General features: G+C 38.6%; 1 protein-coding gene across 6 annotated transcripts in view; it reads left to right on the top strand.

Annotated features, from left to right (window-relative positions):
• The window catches only part of KIF4A (kinesin family member 4A), a 91,902-nt gene that overhangs the window by 9,869 nt on the left and 58,551 nt on the right, over positions 1–23,482 (top strand). For all 6 annotated transcript variants that reach the window (XM_033113369.1, XM_033113395.1, XM_033113386.1 and 3 more), the window contains exons 8-10: positions 20,347–20,463; positions 21,093–21,268; positions 22,599–22,660. In XM_033113369.1, the coding sequence (XP_032969260.1) occupies positions 20,347–20,463; positions 21,093–21,268; positions 22,599–22,660 (355 nt within the window). The remainder of the gene's footprint in view (positions 1–20,346; positions 20,464–21,092; positions 21,269–22,598; positions 22,661–23,482) is intronic.

The following is a 23,482-nucleotide window of genomic DNA, read 5'->3' as shown; positions in this document are numbered from 1 at the left end:
TTCACCGAGTTGTGCAGCCACCACCACAATCTCATTTTAGAACATTTTCATCACCCACCAAAGAAACGCCGTACCCATTAGCACTTACTACCCAGTCCCACTCCTTCTCTAACCCTAGGCAACCACTAACCTATATTTCATATAAATGTATAATATGTGGTCTTTTGTGACTGGCTTGTTTCACTTAACAGAAGGTTTTTCATTTCTTTTTAAAAAGATTCATTATGTGATTTTTTTATTATAGTTGACATGCAGTAGTATATTAGTTTCAAGTGTACAGCATAGTGATTCGACATTTATACACCTTGCAGTGCGGTCACCAAGATAAGTCTAGTAACCAGCTATCAGCATACAGAGTTACTACGATATTATTGACTACGTTCCCTGTGCTGTACGTTACATCCTGTGACTTATTTCATTTATAACTGGAGGTTTGTACCTCTTATTCCCCATCACGTTTTTCCCCCATCCCTCTACACCCTCCCCTCTGGCAACCATCAGTTTGTTCTCTGTATCGGTGAATCTGTTTCTGTTTTGTTTGTTCGTTTATTCTGTTCTTTGGATTCCACATATAAGTGAGATCATGTGGTATTTGTCTTTCTCTGTCTGACTTATTACACTTAGCATAATATCCTGTAGGTCCACCCATGTTGTCGCAAATGGCAAGATTTCATTCTTTTTTTATTGCAGAGTAATATTCCATTGTGTGTGTGTGTGTGTGTGTGTGTGTGTGTGTGTACATCTTTATCCATTCATCCATGGACACTTAGGTTACTTCCATATTTTGGCTATTGTAAATTACGCTGCAGTGAATATGGAGGTACAGATATCTTTTTAAATTAGTGTTTTCGTTTTCTTCAGATAAATCCCCAGAAGTGGAATTGCTGGGTCGTACGGTAGTTCTATTTTTAATATTTTGAGGAACCTTCATACTCTTTTCCTTTAGTGGCTGCACCAATTTACATTCCCACCAAGTATTCAACAAACAGCAAGTGTTGGCAAGGATGTGGAGAAAAGGGACCCCTCGTGCACTGTTAGGGAGTTTTCAAGGTTCGGCCATGTTGTAGCGTGGATCAATACCTCATTCCCTTTGACTGCTGCATCACATTTCATACTACGGGTATTGAACATTTTTCAGTTGTATCCAATTTGGCTATTTTGACCATTGCTCTATGAACATGTGTGTATAAGTATTTGTGTGGACGAATGTTTTAATTTCTCTTTAGATATACATTAGGGTGCAATAGCTGGGTCATATGGTAACTGCTTACATTTCTTTTGTATTTTCTTTTTTTTGTTTGTTTGCTTGTGTTTGGGATTTTTTTTTGCTTTTTTTTGTTTTTTCTTTTTTGTTTATGTTTTTTCGGTTTTTTGTTTTTTCTTTTTTTATGTTTTTTTCTTTTTTTGTTTTTTTTAATTATTTTTTTGTTTTCACTTTTTTTCTTGTTTTTTCTTTTTTTGTTTTTTTATTGTTTCTTTTTTTGTTTTTCTTTTTGTTTTTCTTTTTACATTTCTTTTTTAAAAATTAAGATGTAATTAATATAGCGTAAACTTCACCCTCTTAAAGTGTGTAGTTTGGTGATTTTTAGTATGTTTACCAAGTTGTGTAACCATCACTACAACAAATTTTAGAATATTTTCATCACCCACAAAAAAACCCACACATACTCACTCCCTATTTTCCCCCAATGTCGCCCTCCCTTCCCAGTATTGACCAATCTTCTCTCTGTCTCTATGGATTTGCCTATTCTGGACCTTCCATCTAAGAGTAATCATGCAGTATGTGGTCTTTTGTGACTGGCTTCTTTCACTTAACATAATGTTTTCAAGGTTCATCCATGGTGCGGCATCTAGCAGCCCTTCATTTCTTTTCATTGCCAAAAAATATTCTATTATGAGAATACATTGACTTTTTATTTATCCATTCATTTCTTGATAGACATTTGGGTTCTTTCCACTTTAGGTTATTATGAATAACGCTGCTATGAGCATTGATGTACAAATTTTTGTGTGGATGTATGTTTTCATTTCTCTTGGGTATATACCTAAGAGTAGGATTACTGGGTCATATGGTAATTCAATGTTTATCTTTCTGAAGAACTGCCAGACTGTTTTTCACAGCAACTGTACCATTTGACATTCTTACTAACAATATATAAAGATTCTAATTTTTCCGTATTTTCAGTTTTATTATGTCTTTAATTATAGCCATCCTAGTGGGTGTGAAGTGGTATCTCATTGTGGTTTTGGTTTGCGTTTCCCAGATGGCTAATGATGTTGAAAATTGTTTCATGTGCTTATTTGCAATTTGTGTATCTTTGGAAAAATGTTCGTTCAGATACTTTGTACATTTTTAATTGGGTTATTTATTTATTTTTATTATTGAGTTGTATGTGTTTATATATTCTGTCTACTAGCCCCTTATCAAATATATGCTTTGCAAATTTCTCTCCCATTCTTTGGGTTGTTTTCTCACTCTATTGATGGTGTCCTTTGAAGTACACATTTTAAAAATTTTGATGAAGTCCATTCATCTACTTTTTCTCTTGTTAGTTGTGCATTTGGCGTCATGTCTAAATAACCATTGCCTATGGAAGAAAGATAAAGAGGAGGTGGCACGTATATATAATGGAATATTGCTCGGCCATGGAAGGGAATGGGTCCTTCTCATCTGTGTTGGCATGTATAGACCTGGAGGGTACTGTGTTGAGTGGAGTATGTCAGACAGAGTAAGACAGATGCAATGTGGTTTTGCTTATATGTGGAATCTAAAGAACAAAATTAACAAATAAAACAGAAACACACTCATAGCTACAGAGAACATTTTGATGGTTGCCAGATGGGAGAGGGAGTTGAGGTGCTGGGTGAAAAAGGTGAAGGAATTAAGAAGCATAAATTGGGGCATCCGGTTGACTCAGTTGGTTAGAGCGTGATGCTCTTAACAACAAGGTTGCCCGTTCGATCCCCACATGGGCCACTGTGAGTTGCACCCTCCAGAACTAGATTGAAACAACTTCTTGACTTGGAGCTGATGGGTCCTGGAAAAACACGCTTAAAATAAAAATAAAAGTTTTTTTTTTTAAAAAAAAAAAGAAGTACAAATTGGTAGTTACACATTAGTCACAGTGATAGGGATATAGTCAATATTGTAGTGACTACGTATGGTGTCAGATGGTTACTACTGTTATCAGGGTGATAGATGTATGTGAGTCTGTTTCTGGCTCTTCTGCCTTATTAGTGTATTGATTTATTCTTAAACCTTTTGCTAGATCTACTTATGGTATGTTTTAATCTCTGGGAAAGCAAGCTTCCCTTCACTTTTCTTTTATCAGAATTTTTTTATTATTTTCTCTTCCAGACCAACTTTAGAATCAGGTTGTCGAGTTCAGTGAACAGTTTTGGGGGAATTTTTATTGAGAACTGCATTCAATTTATGGATCAATTTCAGGGAAATTGAGCCTGCCTATCAGGGACATGTGCTCCGCGTTTATTCACGCCTTCTTCTGTGTCTTTCAGCTCTTAGAGTGTCTTAATAGAATTTTGCACCATGTGTCATCGGAGGCTTACTCTGGAATGTGATATTTTCATTGATATTTTAAGTATCTTTTTCTATTTTGTTTTTCTGGTCCTGTCTAGAAGTATTAATTTTCAAAATTTCATCTTGTATCTAACCTCATTGCTGAATCGCTTTCTGTGTTTCACTGCCAGTTGTGTTTCTTGGATTTGGTGTTAACTTTTTTTCAAGCAGACACTTTGACCTCTTACTTTTCAACATTTATACCTGACTTCTCTTCTTATCTTTTTTTTTATAAAAGTTGAATAGTGCCGGTGGTAGTAGCCATCCTCATCTTTTTTTAGTCTTTTTTTGTACCCTAACTGTAATAGTGCTAGTGTTTCACCTTTAACTATCCATTGTACATTTCTGGTCAATATCCTTTATCAGGTTAAGGAGGTAACCTTTTATTCCTTGTTTGCTAAGAATTATATAGTTTTAAAATAAGAAATGATTGATGAATTTTATCATGTATTGGGAATTAATCATCATGTAGTTTTTCTTCATTTAATCTGTTGATAGAATGAATTGTAAAAGTAAATTTTCTATCATTGAATTATCTCCGATTGACCATTCTTTGTGTACATTGCTGGACTTCATGTACTAGTTTCCAATTTAGGACATTTATATATCTGTTCCTATGAGAAAGGGACCTCTAACTTTTTGTTTGTGTGTGCTCTCCTAGTCTGGTTTGGTTTCAAGGTTTTGCTAACTGTATAAAATGAGTTGAGAAACTTTCCGTTTTTTTCTATGCTCTGCTACAGTTTATCTAATATGGGAATTATCTCTTAAGGTTTCTTGAAGATTTGATTTTCTATATCTTGAAGCCAACTTTGTTAATTTATATTTTCTTAGAAAATTATTCATTTTGTCTAGGTTGTCAAATTTATTGGTATAATATTATGTATAGATTTACTTTATATTTATCTATATATTTATTTACTATATATTTACATATATTTATATGTATCTATAATGTCTCTTCTTTAAGTTCATTTGTTTCTATATCATCTCCATTTTTTCTATCATACTTGACAGAATTATTAATTACTTTTTCCTTTTTTACTCTCTATGAATGACTTCCTCCTATGTTGTTTTATTTTGTTTTATTACAGTATTTTTTTATTGCTTCCTGAGTGTGAACACTTAGTTCTCTTCTTTTCCTCTATTCCTTTTCTTTTTTCTTTTTTTTTTTTAAGCTTTTCAAGCATATTCAGAAGGGCTCGGGATGGTGTAATGAACCCCTATGTATCTGTCATGCAGTTTCAACAATAACTTAATTTATGACCTGTCTTGCCTTGCCTCATCTGTATCCTATCCACTTTCTCCCTCTGATATTATTTTGAAGCGAATCCCAGACATATTGTTTATTTCACTTTGTATCTGAAAAAAAAGAATTCTTTAAAAAAATACAACCAACTAAAAATTAGTTTTTCCTCATTGTCTCTCAAACTGTTTCTGATTAGTTCATTCACTTATTCTTTTCTTTAGAATCCGCAAATAAATGTAGTTTTGCTGACAATTGTCACCCCAATAAATTAAAAATAAAAAAAAAAGAAGTACAAATTGGCAGCTGCAAAATAATCACAGGGATGTAAAGTAGAGCATAGGGCTTATAGTCAATACTATGTAATAACTATGTACGATGTCAGGTGGATATTAGATTTATTGGGGTGATCACGTTGTAAGTTAATCTAAATGTCTAATCACTAGACATTCTTGTTGTACACCTGAAACTAATATCATATTACATCATCTGTAATTGAAACATTTTTTAAATTATTTTTAAAGAACAAAAAAAAAAAAAACAGGGCCTTAGAGTTTTTGTTGATAAATTATCGGGATAATTAAAAAAAAAAATTAGTAATAATGCCTTAATATCGTCAAATACCTAGTCAGTATTCAAATTTCCAATGGTTTCATTGATTTTATTTATTTGAATCAGGATCCAAACAAAGTCTATACATTGTTTTTAATAGGTCTTTCAAGTCTCTTAATCTATAGGTACCCCCTCCATATCTCCTTACCCCTCAACTTCCTGGAATTCTTTTGTTGAAGAAATCAGGTTGTCTTGTAGAATTTCTCATAGTCTGAATATCACTGATTGTATGTCTATATAGTTTTAACATGTTTCTCTTTCCTCTGTATTTCCCACAAAATGATAGTTGGATCTAGAAGCTAAATCACATTCAGAATCAATTTTTCCCTCTTATTTGTACGTACCATTTGATTACCTCTCTTTTGGTGGTATAGCTCATTTATTTTCAATTGTCTTTGTCTAAAAAGATACATTTAAAGCTATTCATTTTCCTTTAAGTACCACTTGGATATAATTTTATAATTCTGAGAAATAGTACTCTGTTCATCTCTAAATAGGATGATATTTCCTTTTTAATTTTCTGTTTAACCTAAGAGTTATGTAGAAGGCATTTCTGTGTATCCTTTTGTTGTTAATTTCTGATGTATTGCATTATGATCAATAAATGTATGTGATTTCTGGTTTTTGAAATTTAGTGTGAATCTTGTTTGGTCTTTGTTAATATTCCATATGTATTTGAAAAGAGGGTGTGTTCTGTTGGGTATAGAGTTCTGAGCTGGAGGTCAACATTTGGAATCTCTGGGTGAGGTTGCCCAGGCACGTTGTGTAGAGAAAGCGTGGATGATATCCGTGAGGAGCACCGATATGTCAGAGTCGAGGGTAAAGGAGCCAATCCAACAGGTCAAAAAGACACTGGAGGGTATGTAGTAGCTAAAAACCAAGATAAGAGTTTCTAGAAAGAAGGGATTGTCACCTGTGTCAGGTGCTTCACAGGGTTACATAAGCCGAGGACTGAGAAGAAACATGTGGGTTTGTCTGGAGGTTTTGGTGGTCTTTGCCAGTTGTGTGGTAAGGAATGACAGCCGGCTGCATCAGACTGAGGGGTGAGTTTAACTTCCGTTATGAATGTGGTCTTTATTTTTTCCATTAATTTCCTTATTCTTGTGTCCCTTTACAATATGTGAGGGTATTTTGCCTGTTTCTAAACTTTTCATAAGTGGTCTCATAATGTATGTGTTCGTCACTTTTTTTCCTGCTCAGTGTTATGGTTGAGAGATTCATCCATCTCGATGCATGTAGCTCTAAGGTTTTGTTTGTTTTTGTTTTTGTTTTTTTTTTTTTTTAGAGTCTTGGGTTTTCTCAGTATAAAATCACATCGGTAAAAAGAAAATGATCTCTTTGCCAACATTTATTCCTGTTATCTAATTCTCTTATTTTTTGTTTATTAGCAAGGAAAAGGATGTTAAAGGATACACCCTGGGCTTGTTAAATCGCTTTCCTCAGTGGGGGGATCTAGTTTCTGCTTTTAGTTGGAACGGTTTCAGTGTTTTAATATTTGGCATGATAATTGCTAATGGTTTGGGTGCACAGTATTTAATTCCTTTAGTTGCAGAAAGTCTTTTTTATGCTGTACTGTAATCTTGAGTGATCTTTTTAAAGCTCAAGTTGTCTGTTTCCTTCAGCAACTCTATTTCCTTAAAGGCCTATTCTAAGTTTCTGCGATTTCCTCTCTTTGCTTTCTGGGTCCCCTTATATGTATTGTTATTTTCCTTTGTCGGCTCCCTGGGGCTCAAGTCCAATGCTGGGGTGCCTTCAGTCATAGCAGCTGTGTGAGTGGAAAAGGCACAGTGGTCTGTACCCATGAGCCAGCACTGTGGAAGCAATCCTCGGGCCAATCAGCTAGCTTGTCACACCTCGAGAAGGCATCAAGAGGAGGGCTCTCTCTACTCTTTCTTGTTCCCTGGTACTGGGCTTCTGTCAAGGTAGAGAGGACCCAAACCATGTCCTCAGTTTCCTCTCAGCATTTTCAGATCCATAGCAACGTGGCACAGTCACATAGGCAATCTCGATTGTCTCCTAGGAGTTCACAGTCCTGCGGCCAAGCCTTTACCAGGAGCCATGTTTCATCCTTGCTCTTGTCTCAACTGCATCAGACCCCAGGCCTTTGGCCCAGGCTTCTCATGTGGTCCAGGGATGGAAACTCTGTGTCACCCCTTACTCTCGGGTCTCAGACCCACCCTGTCACCTCACTCTCTCAGAACCTACTTGGCTCAAGAACAGAGTAGATGGATCAGACTTGGGAATAAAGGGGGTCTGGGTATCTTTAACCTACCGTCTTCCCAAAATCCATCTATGTTCTTAAAACATACTACCAAATTCCCATGAAGGCGTGAGATTATTCATTTTTCTAAAGTTTTGTAACTTTTCTACTAAGTATTATTAGCAATTTCATAAGTGAAAAATGGTATCTCATTTTCTTTCCTGTAGTTATCAGTGAAGTTGAACATACTTTTATATTTATAGACCATTTCTATTCTAGATTAAATGACCTATTCAAGGTATTTTTCTCCCTTCTGTCAGTGTGGGTGCTGTACCTTTCTTGTTAAGTTTATTTTTTGTTGTAACTTTGAATATAAAATATTCAGCTCACTGCCAGATAGATTATAAACAGATTACAGATGGATAACAGATTATTCAATTGAGGTATAATACAGCATACATAAAAATGCCCAAATCATAATTTTCCACTTTGATGAATGTTTACAACGTGAACACACTTATCTCACTAGCACCCACATCCAGAAACAATATGACAAACACCCCAGAAGTACCGCTTGTGCCCAGGTCAGTCTCTGTCTTCCCCAAAGAGTAACCTTTGTATCTGATTCCTTTTGTTCAATGTAAGGTCACTAGAGAAAATAAAGGATGTCCAGTTAAATCCTGAATTTTAGATAAATGATGAATCATTTTGCATGGAACATACGTACATTAAAATTGATTCATCGTTTATCTGAAATTCAGATTTAACTGGATGCCTGTAGTTTTTCTTTTGCCAACTCTGGTAACCCTGAGTCAACCTCGTGCTCATGAGAGCCATCCCTGTTATTGCCTGGAGTTGTAGTTCATTTTCATTGCTCTCCATATTCCATTGGTGACTGTGCCACAATTTATTTTTCCTTTCTAGTGTTGGGTGGGCATTTGGGTAAGTTCCAGTTTGGGGCTATTATGAGTAGTGCTGCTATGAACATTCTTGGACCCATATTCCTTCAATCCTGAATCCTCCTGCTACCCTACCTCCTCAAAGAAATCTGTGCTGCTTAGCAACACGTCATTCACTCTTAGTTACATTTTTCGGTGACATATAGCATACATACAGAAAACTGCATAAATTGTGTCTATAGTTTAATAAATAATTATAATGTGAGCACACGTAACTATCACTTAGATTGAAAAATAGAACGTTTCCAGCACCCCTGTATGCCCCTCTCAGGTGACAACGCCCTCCCTTTCCTCTAGAGGTAACCGCTCCTGACTTCTGTGATAGTAATTCCCTTGCATTTTTGTAATCCCGCCTTTTTTTAGTAGTACCTCCTGTGTATACATCTCTAAACAGCATAATTTAGTTTTGTCTATGTTTGAACTTTTTAGCAATGGAATCATGCTGTCTACATTCTTTTGTGTCTTACGTCTTTCATTCAACGTTGTGTGTGAGGGATTCATCTATGTTGCGTATAGCTGTAGTTTCTTTATTTCCATTTTGGTATGGTATCCCATTGTATGACTGCACCACTATTTATTCTTTCTACTGTACATGGATATTTCACTTGTTTCCAGTTTGGGGCAATTATCATCAATGCCCTTATGATCATTCTTGTCAATGTATCCTGATGCATATGTGTAAGAATTTGCTAGGCTATATACCTAGAATTACTGGGTCATGGGGTACATATACACGCAGCTGTCTTCCAGAGTGTTCCAGTGCATAAGGGTCCTTGTGGCTCCACATTCCCCAGCACTGTTTTGGCAGAATTTACAAGTTTCTCCAATCTTAACAGTTGTGCAATGATAATCCTGACTGTCATTTTAATTTTCATTACCTCGATGACTAAAGGGATCAGTCACCTTTTCCTATGTTTATTGGCCATGTATATTTTCTTTTCTGTAAAATGTCTGTTCTAGATCTTGCCCATTTTTCTATTGTCTCTTTTTCTTACTGATTTCAAAAAGTAGTTCTTTACGTGTATACTGTAGAGTCTCGTCACTGTTCAGTTATATTCATTGCAAACTTCCCCACCCCCACATGTTTTGCAAGTATTAATATCTTCTCTCTCATCCCTGCCTTGTCTTTTTACTCTGTTTTCATTTATGATTCTTTTATTTTGTATCTTATTTAAGAAGTCCTTTAGTCCCCAAGGTCTTGAAGATAGTCTTCTATGTTGTCTAACAGAAGGATCATCACTTAGCCTTTCACATTTAAGTCTTTAATCCACCTACAACTGTTTTCTATACTTGGTGTGATGTAGGGGTCCAATTTTTGTTTTCCATATAAATTCCCATGTGTCCCAGCACTGTTTATTTAAAAGTCCATCCTTTCCCCCACTGATGAGTGGTGCCACTTCTGTCATATATACAGTGCCCAATATGCAGGTGGTCTGTTTCTGGGCACTATTAATTCAAATTAAGTCCTCCAAATCTGTATACATAGTCTGTCTCCCCATTTATTTAGGACTTCTTTAGTATTTTTCAGTCATTTTCCCTGTAGAAGTCTTATATATCTTTTGTTCTATTCTTAGGTAAGTTGTATTTTGACAGTGTTGGAAGTTATATTTTAAAATCTTTTTATTTGAATATAATATACAAACAAAAATACATATATCATAAGTGAATACCTTGCTGAATTTTCACAAACTGAACAAATCCATTTAAACAGGACAAATAGAATCGTTTTAAATTTTGTGTTCTAACTTTGTTTTTGGTGTATAGAAGTAAAATGTATTTTTTAATATTGATTTTGGATGTGGGAGCCTGATTGAGTCACCCTCTTGATAGTCTGTCTTCACCTACCATGCCAAAACCATTCTACCTTTATGACCAAAACAACTTGGTTCTTTTCAGTGCCCATCTTATCTGAGCACTCTGTGGCACTGACACTTGAGCATAGCTTTCTTGAAACTCTTTCCCTGGCTTGTAAATCCTCACTCTCCTAGTTCTTTTCCTAACTCAGACTATTCCTTTTCAGTCTCTTGCTTTTGCTTCTTCCTGTTGCGTTGTGCTAATTACTACACCCAGCATGATCTCCTCAATTGGGAATAAGTACACACTACCTGCTGTTGATTCCTCCTTAGCAGTACTGTGGAGACGCACCCACTTCCAGTGTCTTCCTACTGCCTGTACAAAGCCCATGCCTTCGCCCTGCACACCTGATCAAGCGGCTGCGAACGCTTTGGCTCCTAGGAGGCATCACTTTCTAAATACCATAGGTCCATTAATCTGCTCAGAATACCACTTTGTACATGGTGCCTCCCCTGACTGGCAACACAGTGGCACATCACTGCTTACAGGACAAAGCCATGCCTTCCAGACCATTCGTACCCTGGCCCAGCCCAGCTCCTCAGCTGCCTATCACAGCTTCCCTGCCCACTCTCACTGCAGCCCCACGGCCTCCACAGCATGGCCTGCTCATCCTGCCTTCTGTGCACTTTCACTACAGCCATCTCCTCTTTTCTCCCAGAATGCGTCTGTTTGCCTGCCCCCCTCACTATCTACAACATAGCCATCTTTCAAGGTCCAACTTAAGTTTGGGGCTCTTTTTTTAATTTTTATTGGGGAATATTGGGGAACAGTGTGTTTCTCCAGGACCCATCAGCCGAGTCAAGTCATTGTCCTTCAATCTAGTTGTGGAGGGTGCAGCTCAGCTCTAAGTCCAGTCACCGTTTTCAGTCTTTTTTTTTTTTTTAAGATTTTATTGGGGAAGGGGAACAGAACTTTATTGGGGAACAGTATGTACTTCAAAGACTTTTTTTTTTCCCAAGTCAAGTTGTTGTCCTTTCAATCATAGTTGTGGAGGGTGCCGTTCAGCTTCAAGTTGTTGTCCTTTCAGTCTTAGTTGTGTTGGGCGCAGCTCAGCTCCAGGTCCAGCTGCCGTTGCTAGTTGCAGGGGGCGCAGCCCACCATCCCTTGCAGGATTTGAACTGGCAACCTTGTGGTTGAGAGCCCACTGGCCCATGTGGGAATCGAACCGGCAGCCTTCAGAGTTAGGAACACGGAGCTCCAACCACCTGAGCCACCGGGCCGGCCCCGTTTTCAGTCTTTAGTCGCAGGAGGCGCAGCTCACCATCCCATGTGGGAATTGAACTAGCAACCTTGTTGTTGAGAGCTCGCACTCTAACCAACTGAGCCATCCGGTCGCCCCTTAAGTTTTGGGCTTTTGATGTTGCCCTTTGTAACCATAGCATCTTCCAGTGTTTTTTTTCACCTCTGAAAGTACATACTGTCAGGGGGCTACATGGCCGTTTTCTGGCCCCCGTATATTCCCACCTTCATCGCCCACCATTTCCTCACAAACTACAGGATTCCAGCCACAGCAGTGTACTCATCATTTCCCAAACAGTACTTCTGTTTCAGACCTGTGTCATTGTACTTGTGTGTTCTCTGCTGGCTTGTTTTCTTTCTCCCCACTGGCCTGGAAACCTGGTTCCAGAAAGCGTGCCTGTTCTTCCTTCTCTGTTGGCTTTTCCCCCTCAGCATAGAAGCATACTAATGGTTTTTCCCATTTTAAAACAAAACAAAATCCTTCATCCTCCTCACACTACTGCTGTCTTCCGTTCACTCTGCTCTTTGCGAGCCCTCCATCGTCAGCCCATTGAAACTATCCCTGCTCAGGTCCCCCAGTGACCTGAACAAGTGGATCCATTAGGCTCTTTCAGTCTTCCCCTTACTTGGTGACTCTGTGTGTCGGACAGCGTGCCCCTTCTTCTGGGCATTCGTTCCTCCCTCGGACCTGTGACACTGTCTTCTCCTGGGTTTCCTCTTACTTTTCTGAGGACTCTTTCTCAGCCTCCTCTTTTCCCACCCACCCACACCAGAAACACCCAGGTTCTGTCCTGGGATTTTTTTTCTTTCTCTTGACACTGTTCAGCCCATCACCTTGCCACCTCCATACTTAGATGCCTGTAGCTGCTACCTATGTGCTGCTGATGCCAAGCCTCTACCTCCAGCCCATGTATCACATCTACATTTCAGCCTCAGTGTCGTTGCCATCTCGTTGCCACCTCAGGAATGACCCACAGGTACCTCCCATGCCACGTATCTAAAACTGAACTGCTCGTCCCTCCCGGGCCCTCCAGCAACTGCAGTAAATAATACCAACATCCCCCCAAGCATCCCCATCCGAACCCAAGGCATCATTCCATACTCTCCTTCACTCTGGTTCCTTCTCCCAATCCCTTCAGTTACCAAGTCCTGTCAGCCTCACTCACTCCTCTCTCACATCGCTTTCTTTTCTCTAACCCTACTCCCACTACCTTCGTTCAGACTTTCATCATTTCTTAGCTTATAGCAAGCTTTCCAGTTGGGGTCTCCCTTCAGTTGGGTACCCTTTCCAGTCATCGCACAACCAGCAGCCAAGGTCCTTTCTAAACAGGAGCTCCTCAGCTAGGACCACAGGCCTTTGCGAGGCCTCTGTGCTCCATCCCTGCCTACCCGCCTCGCTTCCCCTCTCCCCACCCGTTCCTTGCAATCTGCTCAGCCATACTAAGTATGCGAATTTCTCTCTTGTCTGTGCGTCTCTGTACATTCTGCTCCCTCTGCCGGAAACGTCTTCTCTCTGTCTTCACGAGGCTCATCCTATTTTGTCCTTCAGTGCTCAGCTCCGATTTCATCCCCTTGAAGAAACTTTCCTTGACCACCTCCAATTCCTCCCCCCACCCCATCTAGTACTTACCTCCTTCCTACACTAACAGAACCTCACCTCTATATTCCAGTCATCTCCTTATCTGGCAGACTCCCCAAAACAGCAGTCAGTTGAAAGTGGGAACTGTGCTGTGTCTCATTCATCTTCGGACCCCTAGGGCCTAACACATTGTCATAGATGCTCATTGAATGCCTGAGTTCTTTCTCCCTTTGGCTCCGGCTGGCAGCTCCTATGAAGACTTCAGTTTATAATTCAGATGTCACCCACCGATGAAACCTCTACTTTCGGTCAAAATCTTTCCATCAATTGATGCTCCATAGTCTTCTTTTGTAACATTTTATTATGATTTTTTTCAAAGACACAGCAAAGTTGAAAGATTTTACAGGAAAACTCCTATTCTTAGCATCTGGATTCCACCATTAACATTTTACTCTATTTGCTTTATTACATATCTGTCCGTCTAGCCACTCTTTAATCCATATTCTTTTTTAAAATGCATTTTAAAGTAAGTTGCATACATCAGTATACTTACATCTAAATACTTGAGCTTACATATTATTAACTGGGGTTTAATATTTGTTTTACATTTTTAAATGTAAAATTTAAAAGGAAAAACAAAATGTAAATGTATATTCGCTGGGTTTTGACAAATGCATTTACCTAAAAGCCTATATACCATGTTTCCCCGAAAATAAGACCTAGCAGGACCATCAGCTCTAATGCGTCTTTTGGAGCAAAAATTAATGTATTAATATAATAAGACCTCTCCTTCCAGTCAATTGCCACCCTGCCAAGTCTCACAGCATGCTCCCTTTTCATTGTAATTATTTACTTGTCTGTTTTTCCCAGTACACTTTGAATTCCTTGAAGGTAGAGACCAATTCTTATTTTCCTGCCCCCTATGCCAAGCATTGTATCTGGCACACAATAGGTGTTCAATGACTGGTTTCTTAAACACCAGTTTTTATTCTCAAATCTACCTTCCAAATATAATTCTGAAATCCCAACTTGATCATGTTTTCCCCCTCTTTAAACCTTTCATTTGTTTCTATCGTCTATCACAGATGTTTTTAATCTGCCTTCCTTTTAAAGCAGAGGAACTCTTTTTAAATGAAATCTTACAACAAATTCTAACAGTTGAAATACATCTTTTAAAAGAGTTTAAATTCACATAAATTTATAAGTTCAAATTTAAAACAATGAGTAAGTCAATCTTCAAATAGTAAGAATATTATAGCTACTTTTATGATCACAGTTTCTTTCTTTACATTAACTGGCGTATCATAACATTTTCCATGATAAAAATGCAATGCGCTCAGCAAAAGACTTGTATCTAGAATATATGAAGAACTCTAAAACTCAGTGCTAAAAATCAGTCCAACTAGAAAATGGGCAGAAGACATGACCAGATACTTCATGAAGAGGATACACAGATGGCAATAAGCCCATGAAGAGATGCTCGATATCCTTAGTCATTAAGGAAATGCAGATGGAAAAACCACAATGAGCTATCTATCACTGCACACCTCTCAGAATAGCTCAAAGAAAAAAATGGTGACAATACCAAATGCTGGCAAGAATGTGGAGACACTGGGTCTCTCATACATTGCCGTTGGGAATGGAGAAAGGTAGGCCACTCTGGAAAATAGTCCAGTAGTATCTTCTAAAACTGAACGTGTGCTCACCATATAATACAGCGGTTGCACTACTGGACGTTTATCCCAGAGAAGGCGTGTGTTCACTCAAAACCCTGTACATGAGTGCTCATAGCTGCTCTGTTTGTAATAACCCCAAACTAGACCCAACTGAAACATCCATCAGCAGGTGAATGGTTAAGCAAACTGTGGTACATCCATGCATGCCAGGTAATAATACTCAGCAGTAAAAGGAATGAACTTTTGATACAGACAGCAACTTGGATGGATACTGCTGCTGCTGCTGCTGCTGATGATGATGATGGTGATGGTTCTACTTGGAAAAACAGGCCGATATCATGATTGTATGGTGCCATTTATACATTGTTGAAGTAACAAAGTCATAGGGGGGAACAGATTAATAGTTGCCAGGAGTTAGGGATTGGGGGTGACAGGGTAGGTGTGCCTGTATAGGGTGATAGGGCAGTTCTGTATCTTGATTGCGGTGATACTTAACGTGAAGTTTTACCTGTGCTAAAAGTGCACGCAACTACATGCACACACATGTGACATGTAAATCCACTCTGGGGATCGTGCCAGTGTTAATTTCCCGGGTTTGATACTCTACTGTAGTTATTATGCAAGGTGTTACCGTTGGGGGAAGCTGGGTGAAGGTGCACAAGACCTTTCCATACTTTTTTCTGCAACTTCCTGTGAATTTATAATTATTTCGAAATAAAAGGTTTTTTTAATGCAGTATAATGAAAGGTAATTTTTTCTCTTTCCCCAAATTCCCAGTCCACATCTCTAAAATTCTCTTTCTATACAAATGGAAGCATACTATGTACTCTGTTCTACTCTGCTCTTTATTTTTCCCACCAAACGATGTTTGTTAAGACTATTCCATATTAGTGTGTGTGTATGGATATGGATATATATATATATATATGCCATGTTCTTTGTGATATCTATATACTGTGGAGATACGCCATTGTATTTATTATGTTATGCCCCTATCAATAAACATTTAAGTTGGTTCCATTTAATAGCTTCTGCTGTTCCAAACTAGGCTCCAGTGAACATTCTTAATTCTTTTTCTTTAATTAAAGTTTATTGGGTTGACAACTGTTAGTAAAGTTACATAGATTTCAGGTGTACAATTCTGTATTACATCATCTGTATCGCACATTATGAGTCAGTTCTCTTTCCATCACCATATATTAGACCCTGTTTATCCTCTTCTATAGCCCCCTTCCCCCCTTGCCCTCTGGTAACCCCTAAACTATTTTCTATGTCTATGAGTTTTTGTTTCTTCATTTGTTTGTTTTGTTCTTTTGTTGTTTTCAGTTTTATATACCACATATCAGTGAAATCACATGGTTCTCTACTTTTTCTGTCTGACTCATTTCGCTTAGCATTATAATCTCAAGATCCATCCATGTTGTCACAAATGGTACTATTTCATCTTTTCTTACTGCCAAATAGTATTCCATTGTGTATATATACCACTACTTCTTTATCCAATCATCTATTGAAGGACACTTTGGTTGTTTCCAAGTCTGGGCTGCAATGAACATTGGAGCACACGTGTCTTTATGTATAAATGTTTTCAGATTTTTGGGTAGATACTCAGGAGAGGGATTGCTGGGTCATATGGTAATTCTATTCCTAATTTTTTGAGGAACCTCCACACTGCCTTCCATAGCAGCTGCACCAGTCTGCATTCCCATCGAGTGTCTGAGGGTTCCTATTTCTTCACAGCCTCTCCAACACTTGTTACTATTTGTCTTGTTGATGATGGCCATTCTAACTGGGGTGAGGTGATAGATATCTCATTGTGGTTTTTATTTGCATTTCTCTGATGATTAGTGATGTTGAGCATTTTTTCATATGTCTATTTGCCATTTGTATGTCCTCTTTGGAGAAATGTCTCTTCAGGTCCTCTGCCCATTTTTCAACTGGGTTGTTTGTTTTTTTGTTGTTGAGTTGTATGAGTTCCTTATATTTTGGATATTATCCCTTTATCAGAGGCGTGGTTTGCAAAAATCTTCACATTCTTAATTCTTAATGTATGGTATCATGGGGATTCTGAATGACAGTTACAATTTTATTTAAGGTTTTGCATCTAATTTTTCCTATCATTTGTTCTGGTGACACATTATCAAGGAAATCCTGATTCACACTGATACATACTTGTGAGTTATAAACATTTTTTAACAGCCCACTTTACAATCTCGGGATTCTCTTCAATTATTAAACTGATCCTGGAGCTTCAATGAGGAACGATAGAACATTTAAATCCAAAATTGGATCTCTAACAGTGTCTTTCCTAACTTGTGTGGTATAATAATTATAGAAGTCTGACACAACACTCACAAGGCTTACAGGAAGCACTGAAGCCATGTTTTTTGTGTTTTGTGTTTTTTTGAGTGTCATTGGCTAAGTGTCTCATACGCACTATCTGACTTAATCTTTTTTCCATCTTTACTGAGATATTACTGACATATAACATACTCGTATGTCGGTTTAAGGTGTACAACCAATGATTTGATACATGTGTATATTGCTAAATGATTGACACAATTAGGCTACTTACCACCTCTACCTGCTCACATACGGTTGGCTGTTCATAGCAGCTCAAGGCAGCTCTCACCCGCTGCCGGCCACTCACGCTGGCTTCCGGCCACTCCGACCTCCGGCTGCTGGCCGCTCACATCCAGCTCCAGCTGCTCACCACAGTCTAGCTCGTAGCCCAGCTCTAGCGAGAGCTGTTGTTCACAATCTTAGCTGTAGAGGACGCAGCTCACTGGCCCATGTGGGAATCGAACCAGGGACCTCAGCGTTAGGAACACGGTGCTCCAACCACCTGAGCCACCTGACCGGCCCTAAATGCAATTTTAAAAATAGTTAAAATAGTTTAAATAGTGGTGATGGCCACACAACAATGTAAATGTACTAAATGCCCCTGAACTTTACACTTAAAAATGGTTAAAATGGTAGATTTTATGTTATGTGTATTTTACCACAATAAAAAAAACTTTAAAACAAAATCCAAATTGCAATTGCAGAAACTCTGCAGTATCTCTGTGGTTCCCTGAAGTATCCCTAAGGTTCTGAGGAACACAATTTGAAAACTGCTGCCCTACAGAATAAATACAAATACCTGAGCAGGACACAGCTGTCATGCCCTTTATGACCTGTCCCTAGCTGTCCTCTGGCCTACACTGTTTGTCACTCTCCATCTCTTAACTTGAGCTGTATTCATACTGAACTACCGTACCGTACTTCCGAAATGTCGACTGCTCTCTCACATGGGCCTTGACAACTGCTATTTCCTGTGCCTGGAATGCCCTTACATTCGTTTTTCCTCCCCCTACCTCCTCTGTCGGCATTGTCCTAGCCATCCTTCACAATTCAGCCCAAATTTTCAATTCTCCTCTGAAGCCTTCCTGTATCATCCCAGACAAACTTGACCACTCCCTCCTATGAGAAGCCATTTTTGCTGTGCATATCTCTTCCTTTAACATTATATTTGCAATTACTTGTTTTTGTGTCTGTCTGTCTGTGTCTCCCTATAGACTGTGAATTCCTTGAGGGTAGCGATTATTGCTTCTTCTTCTCTGTATCTTTAGTACCTAGCAGACTGCCTACAGCATTGTACATATTCTCTAAGTGTTCAGTGAAGACACTCAGGTGTGTGGAGTGAGAATAAAGGAAACATCCAGGATGTCTCAGGTTTGCTGTTTGTTGGGTGACTGGTTAGATGATGAGGCAATGAGAAGGAACAAGTGCTGGAAGTGACATCGATTTGCACGGAAAGATGCATTCTGCTTTGTTGAATATTTTTCTGCAGTGCTACGTGGGCACAGGCCAGTGGAGGTTATTCAGCGGGCAGCCAAAATATAGCTTTGGACAAAAGGCAAGAGGTCTGGTTTGGAGATGCAGATTTAGGGAATCGTTAATATAGGTATTTATTGGAATTCTAGGCTTGGATGAGATAACGCAGGGAGAGTATGCATAGTTAGAAAAGAGTATAAGACAGTCCCAAGAGAATATCAACATTTTTTGTTAGTTTCAGGTGTACAAAACAACATGATTAGACATTTACACACCCCACAAAGTGATCACCCCCCCGAACTCTCCTACCCCTCTGACACCGTACAGAGCTATTACAATACCACTGACTATATTCCCTGTGCTGTACTTTACATCCCGTGACTATGTATTTTTTAATTATAGTTGACATTCAACATTATTTTATATTAGTTTCAGGTGTACAGCATAGTGGTTAGACATTTATGTAACTTATGAAGTGATCCCCCGATTACTCTAGTACCCACCTGACACCATCATAGTTATTACAACATTATTAACTATATTCCCTATACTGTGTTTCACATCCCCTTGACTATTTTGTAACTACCAGTTTGCACTGCCTAATCCCTACACTTTTCTTACCCAGCCCCCCAAGCCCCTCCCATCTGATAACCATCAGTTTTTCTCTGTATCTATGAGTCAATTAAATATCAGCATTTAATGGATGGATATTAGAAAGACTATCCCATTAGGTAGATTGGAAATAATTGAGAATGGGGACATAGTAGTTGCATGGCTCTAGAGGGGAGACTTGAAGTTTCCAGAGTTCTTTATATACATTTTCTACCAATGCCCTCTTCTTAGCCTCAACTTGCTCCTCTTTCCAAGGTACCTGGTGCCTCTAAGTGAGCAGTTTAGCTCATTTCCATATAGCATAAAGTCATGAACTTTGGAGCCAGGCTGCCTCCATTGGAATCCTGACTCTGCCACTTATTAGCTGTGTGGCCTTAGACAAGTCACTTAACTACTCTGTGCCTCCATCTCATATCTGTCAATATACGGATAATCATACTTTATACCTACTTTATAGGACTATTGTGAGGATTAAATTAGTTAATATGCATAGAGTACCTACGACAGTGTCCGGCTTATAGTAAACACTCTATAGCTTTTAGTAAACACTCACTTAGCTGTTCTTGTCACTTTCATCATCATTTTTGTCCCTGTGCAGGCACTTTAGTAGTAATGATAATTAGATGATAAAAAATGCTGTTCATCTAATTTCACAGCATTAATCTAAAGATTAAGTGTGACAATGGATATAAAAAGTAAATAACTGCAAATGGTTGTTGACGTAGTGGTAGTTATCTGTCCCATGGGAAAGGGCGAGAAGTGCCAACAGACTCAACTGTGCAATGAACATTTGGAACTTTGTCCTTTGAAGTTTGCTTAGAGTCACTCTCAGAAAAGTGAACAGGATCAAGAAGTTTCCTTAAGATCGATGAATAAATATTTCTATGGGGTCTTTATTTCTTTTACCTTTCTCAGGATAAATGGACGTAAAATGTTAGATGCTTTATCAAGCAATTTAAATTTTGTTTCCTGCTATTAGGTATTAATATTAACCGAGGCCTCCTGTGCTTGGGAAATGTAATCAGTGCTCTCGGAGATGACAAAAAGGGTGGCTTTGTGCCCTACAGAGATTCCAAGTTGACTCGACTGCTTCAAGGTAAGCCTCTAAAAATAAGAGAGAGTGACTCAGAACGGTAGTGCTGAGGAAGCAAAATACCTGCTCCATTACGTAATGCAGATAGTCCAGGTTTTTGGACTATCACACACAGAGCTGTCTAACTGATAAATAGGAAAGAGACCTGTTGGCAAGCAGGCTTCTAAAACAATGGAAAGATGTCTTCATATATGGCTTTGAGAGCCAAGCAATTTGTAGAATGCCAACTGTACTCAGTACTTTGGACCTCAAAATGAACTTGGTTACTGTTTCTTTATTACTTAGTGCTGAGAAGCAGAATTCCCTGGAGAGTTCAAATCTACCTAGAGGGGGCATCCGAGGAATGTTTAACCCCCACAGTAGCTCGGAACTTGCTTGGGCCTGGCCCAGTTCTTTTAACCTGATTAACTGCTGCACTTGGTCTCTCTCAAGAATGACACATGCAGTAGGATTCTCAACTATAATTTTATACATCAGAAATCTTTGTGTTTTTATATTGTCAGTAGTAGGAAATTGGTTGAAAGTCAACTTTTTTCTCTTACAGCTCTGACTTTGAAGTCCGCGGCCCACGTAGACAGCTCTGCTTGCGTCCTATTTTTTTGATTTCATTTCCCCCCATTGTTCTTTTTCAGATTCTCTAGGAGGTAATAGCCATACTCTTATGATAGCCTGTGTGAGTCCTGCTGACTCCAATCTAGAGGAAACATTAAATACACTTCGCTATGCTGACAGAGCAAGAAAAATCAAGAATAAACCTATTGTTAATATTGATCCACAGACAGCTGAACTCAATCATCTGAAACAACAGGTATAAATTTGATGAAAGCAATTAAAAGAATGTGAGTGGGATGATAGAGCTTTTGTTCCTCAGCTTCTCTACCAGAAGTTTACAGATGTTAGTTGAGCATTATGTTAATTTGGGGAAATCTTAAAGTAGCTCCTATTAACATGTCTGGTGACACATTTAAGATTGGGGCGTAGCATTGGCGATTTCACTGATGTAGAAGATGAGGCAAGAGAGATAGGCAGGAATCAGATCCTGAACGTCCTCATATGACTTGTCAAAGCTATGGGGAGCCATTGAAAGATTTTAAGAGAGTGACATGGTGAAATGTTTTAGGGATAGACTCTAGCAAGTGTAAAGAAAGTGGATTAAAAGAGGGCATAACTAGAAATAGGAAAATAAACGAGGCTATTATAATAACCTAGGTGAGGACTGTGTCCTGGATTAAAGACAGTAGCAACAGAGATGAAGAGAAGGGGACAAACTTAGGATGGAAACCAGGAGGTAGAATGGATAGGGCTTACTTGGTAACAAATTTGATGGGGGAAGGTGGGTGAGGAGAATCAAGGTTGATTCCCAGGTTTCTTGCTTGGACAACTGAGTAAATGGTAGTAGCAGTCACTGAGTCAGGGAATACAGGAGGAAAAACGGTCAGGTTTAAAAATGGAAATGATGAAATTCAGTTTGGGGCGTTTTGAATTTGGCATCTAAGGGGGACCTCTAAGTAGAGTTGCTAAGGAGCAGAATGTGGTTGGATGGACAGTGAGTGCTAGATGAGGAAGTGGAGGAAGCTGATAGGCTCTTCTTTCAAGAAGGTAAGATGAAGCAAGACAAGAGGTAGGTAGTCAAGCGTCAAGGGATGTGGGTCTGTTTGTTTTTAAAATATGGAAGAGACTTGAACACATGAAAAGAACCAGTTGGGAGAAACTGAAATTGAGAATAGGGACTGGTTGATAAGGGGTCTCTTGGAGCAAAGATGAACCAAAAAAGAGACTTAGAAGATTCGCTAGAAAAATACAAGGAAAAGCTCCTTCTCCTATTCCCCCTACACTGGCAAGCTCAGGGCTGAGTTTGATTTTTTAAAAATAAATGTTCAATAAAAACTCATTGAAATGCTTAGATGAACAGTACTAGTTATCAAAGTACTAGTTATTCATGTTATGCTCATTGTCCTTTTATCAATGAACCCTGATGCGTTCTGTAGTACCTAAGATATGCCTTGGATTTCATTGCTATTGAGTCAAGTGACCCTAGTTAGTTCTGGTTACTTACTATTGCTGGTAGTCCTGGTAATTTCACTAACAAAGGGAGAAGTTGCTTTTGATTGGTGACTATTTTTCTTTGCATTTCCCAGGTGCAACAACTACAGGTCTTGTTGCTACAAGCCCATGGAGGTACATTGCCTGGATCTATAAAGTAAGAATCATAGGTTAATTTTAAATGTATATTCTAGCAGAGGCTATTTCTCCTCGTGGTTATTTTCCCCGATACACTAAAGTTTCTGGTAGCACTTGGTGTCAAGCTAGGGATCTTACCAAACTTGCTGACTGTTTAGGACTTAGCTAGTTAGCATTGAGGCAGCCTGATATAATGGGAAAAACATGGGTTCTGCCCTTAGGAATGTGTGAATTAGAATTCTATTATGAGGAAGACTGTCTCTTCTCCCCCACTTATTTATTTGATGTTTTATTCATATATGTATAGACTTGTGGGTATTTATTTGTCCTATGGGTTAATATCCAATACTGTCATTATTTGCTTTATTGCTCAGATTGTTCCTGCTTTGTCCACTGTAAGCTCCTTTAAGGTGGCTCTTGTGTTCCTCTTCTTTATTTTTTTTTAATAAATATCCCTTTTTTTAAAAGATTTTATTAAAATACAGCTACCAGACAATATTATGAGTTTCAGGGGTACACCATAGTTATTTAGCATTGCTATACCTGAAGAAGTGATCACCGTGATAAGTCCAGCAACCGTCTGACACCATCCCACGCTATCACAGTATTATTGACTATATTCCCCATGCTGTACATACATCCCTATGACTTATTTGTGTTATACCTGGAAATTTGGACCTCTTATTCCCCTTCACCTTTTCCCCGCCCCATTTTTAGATTTTTCAATTGCAGTTGATATTCAGTATTATGTTATGTTAGTTTAAGGTGTATAGCATAGTGGTTAGACATTTATATAATTTAGGGTGGCTCTTGTGTTCTTTACCATACCCTCAACTTTTTC

This window comes from Rhinolophus ferrumequinum, chromosome X, assembly GCF_004115265.2.
Source record: "Rhinolophus ferrumequinum isolate MPI-CBG mRhiFer1 chromosome X, mRhiFer1_v1.p, whole genome shotgun sequence".
NCBI classification, from domain to species: domain Eukaryota; kingdom Metazoa; phylum Chordata; class Mammalia; order Chiroptera; family Rhinolophidae; genus Rhinolophus; species Rhinolophus ferrumequinum.
The sequence above is the reverse complement of the archived record's forward strand: the minus strand, read 5'-3'. Positions and strand labels throughout refer to the sequence as shown.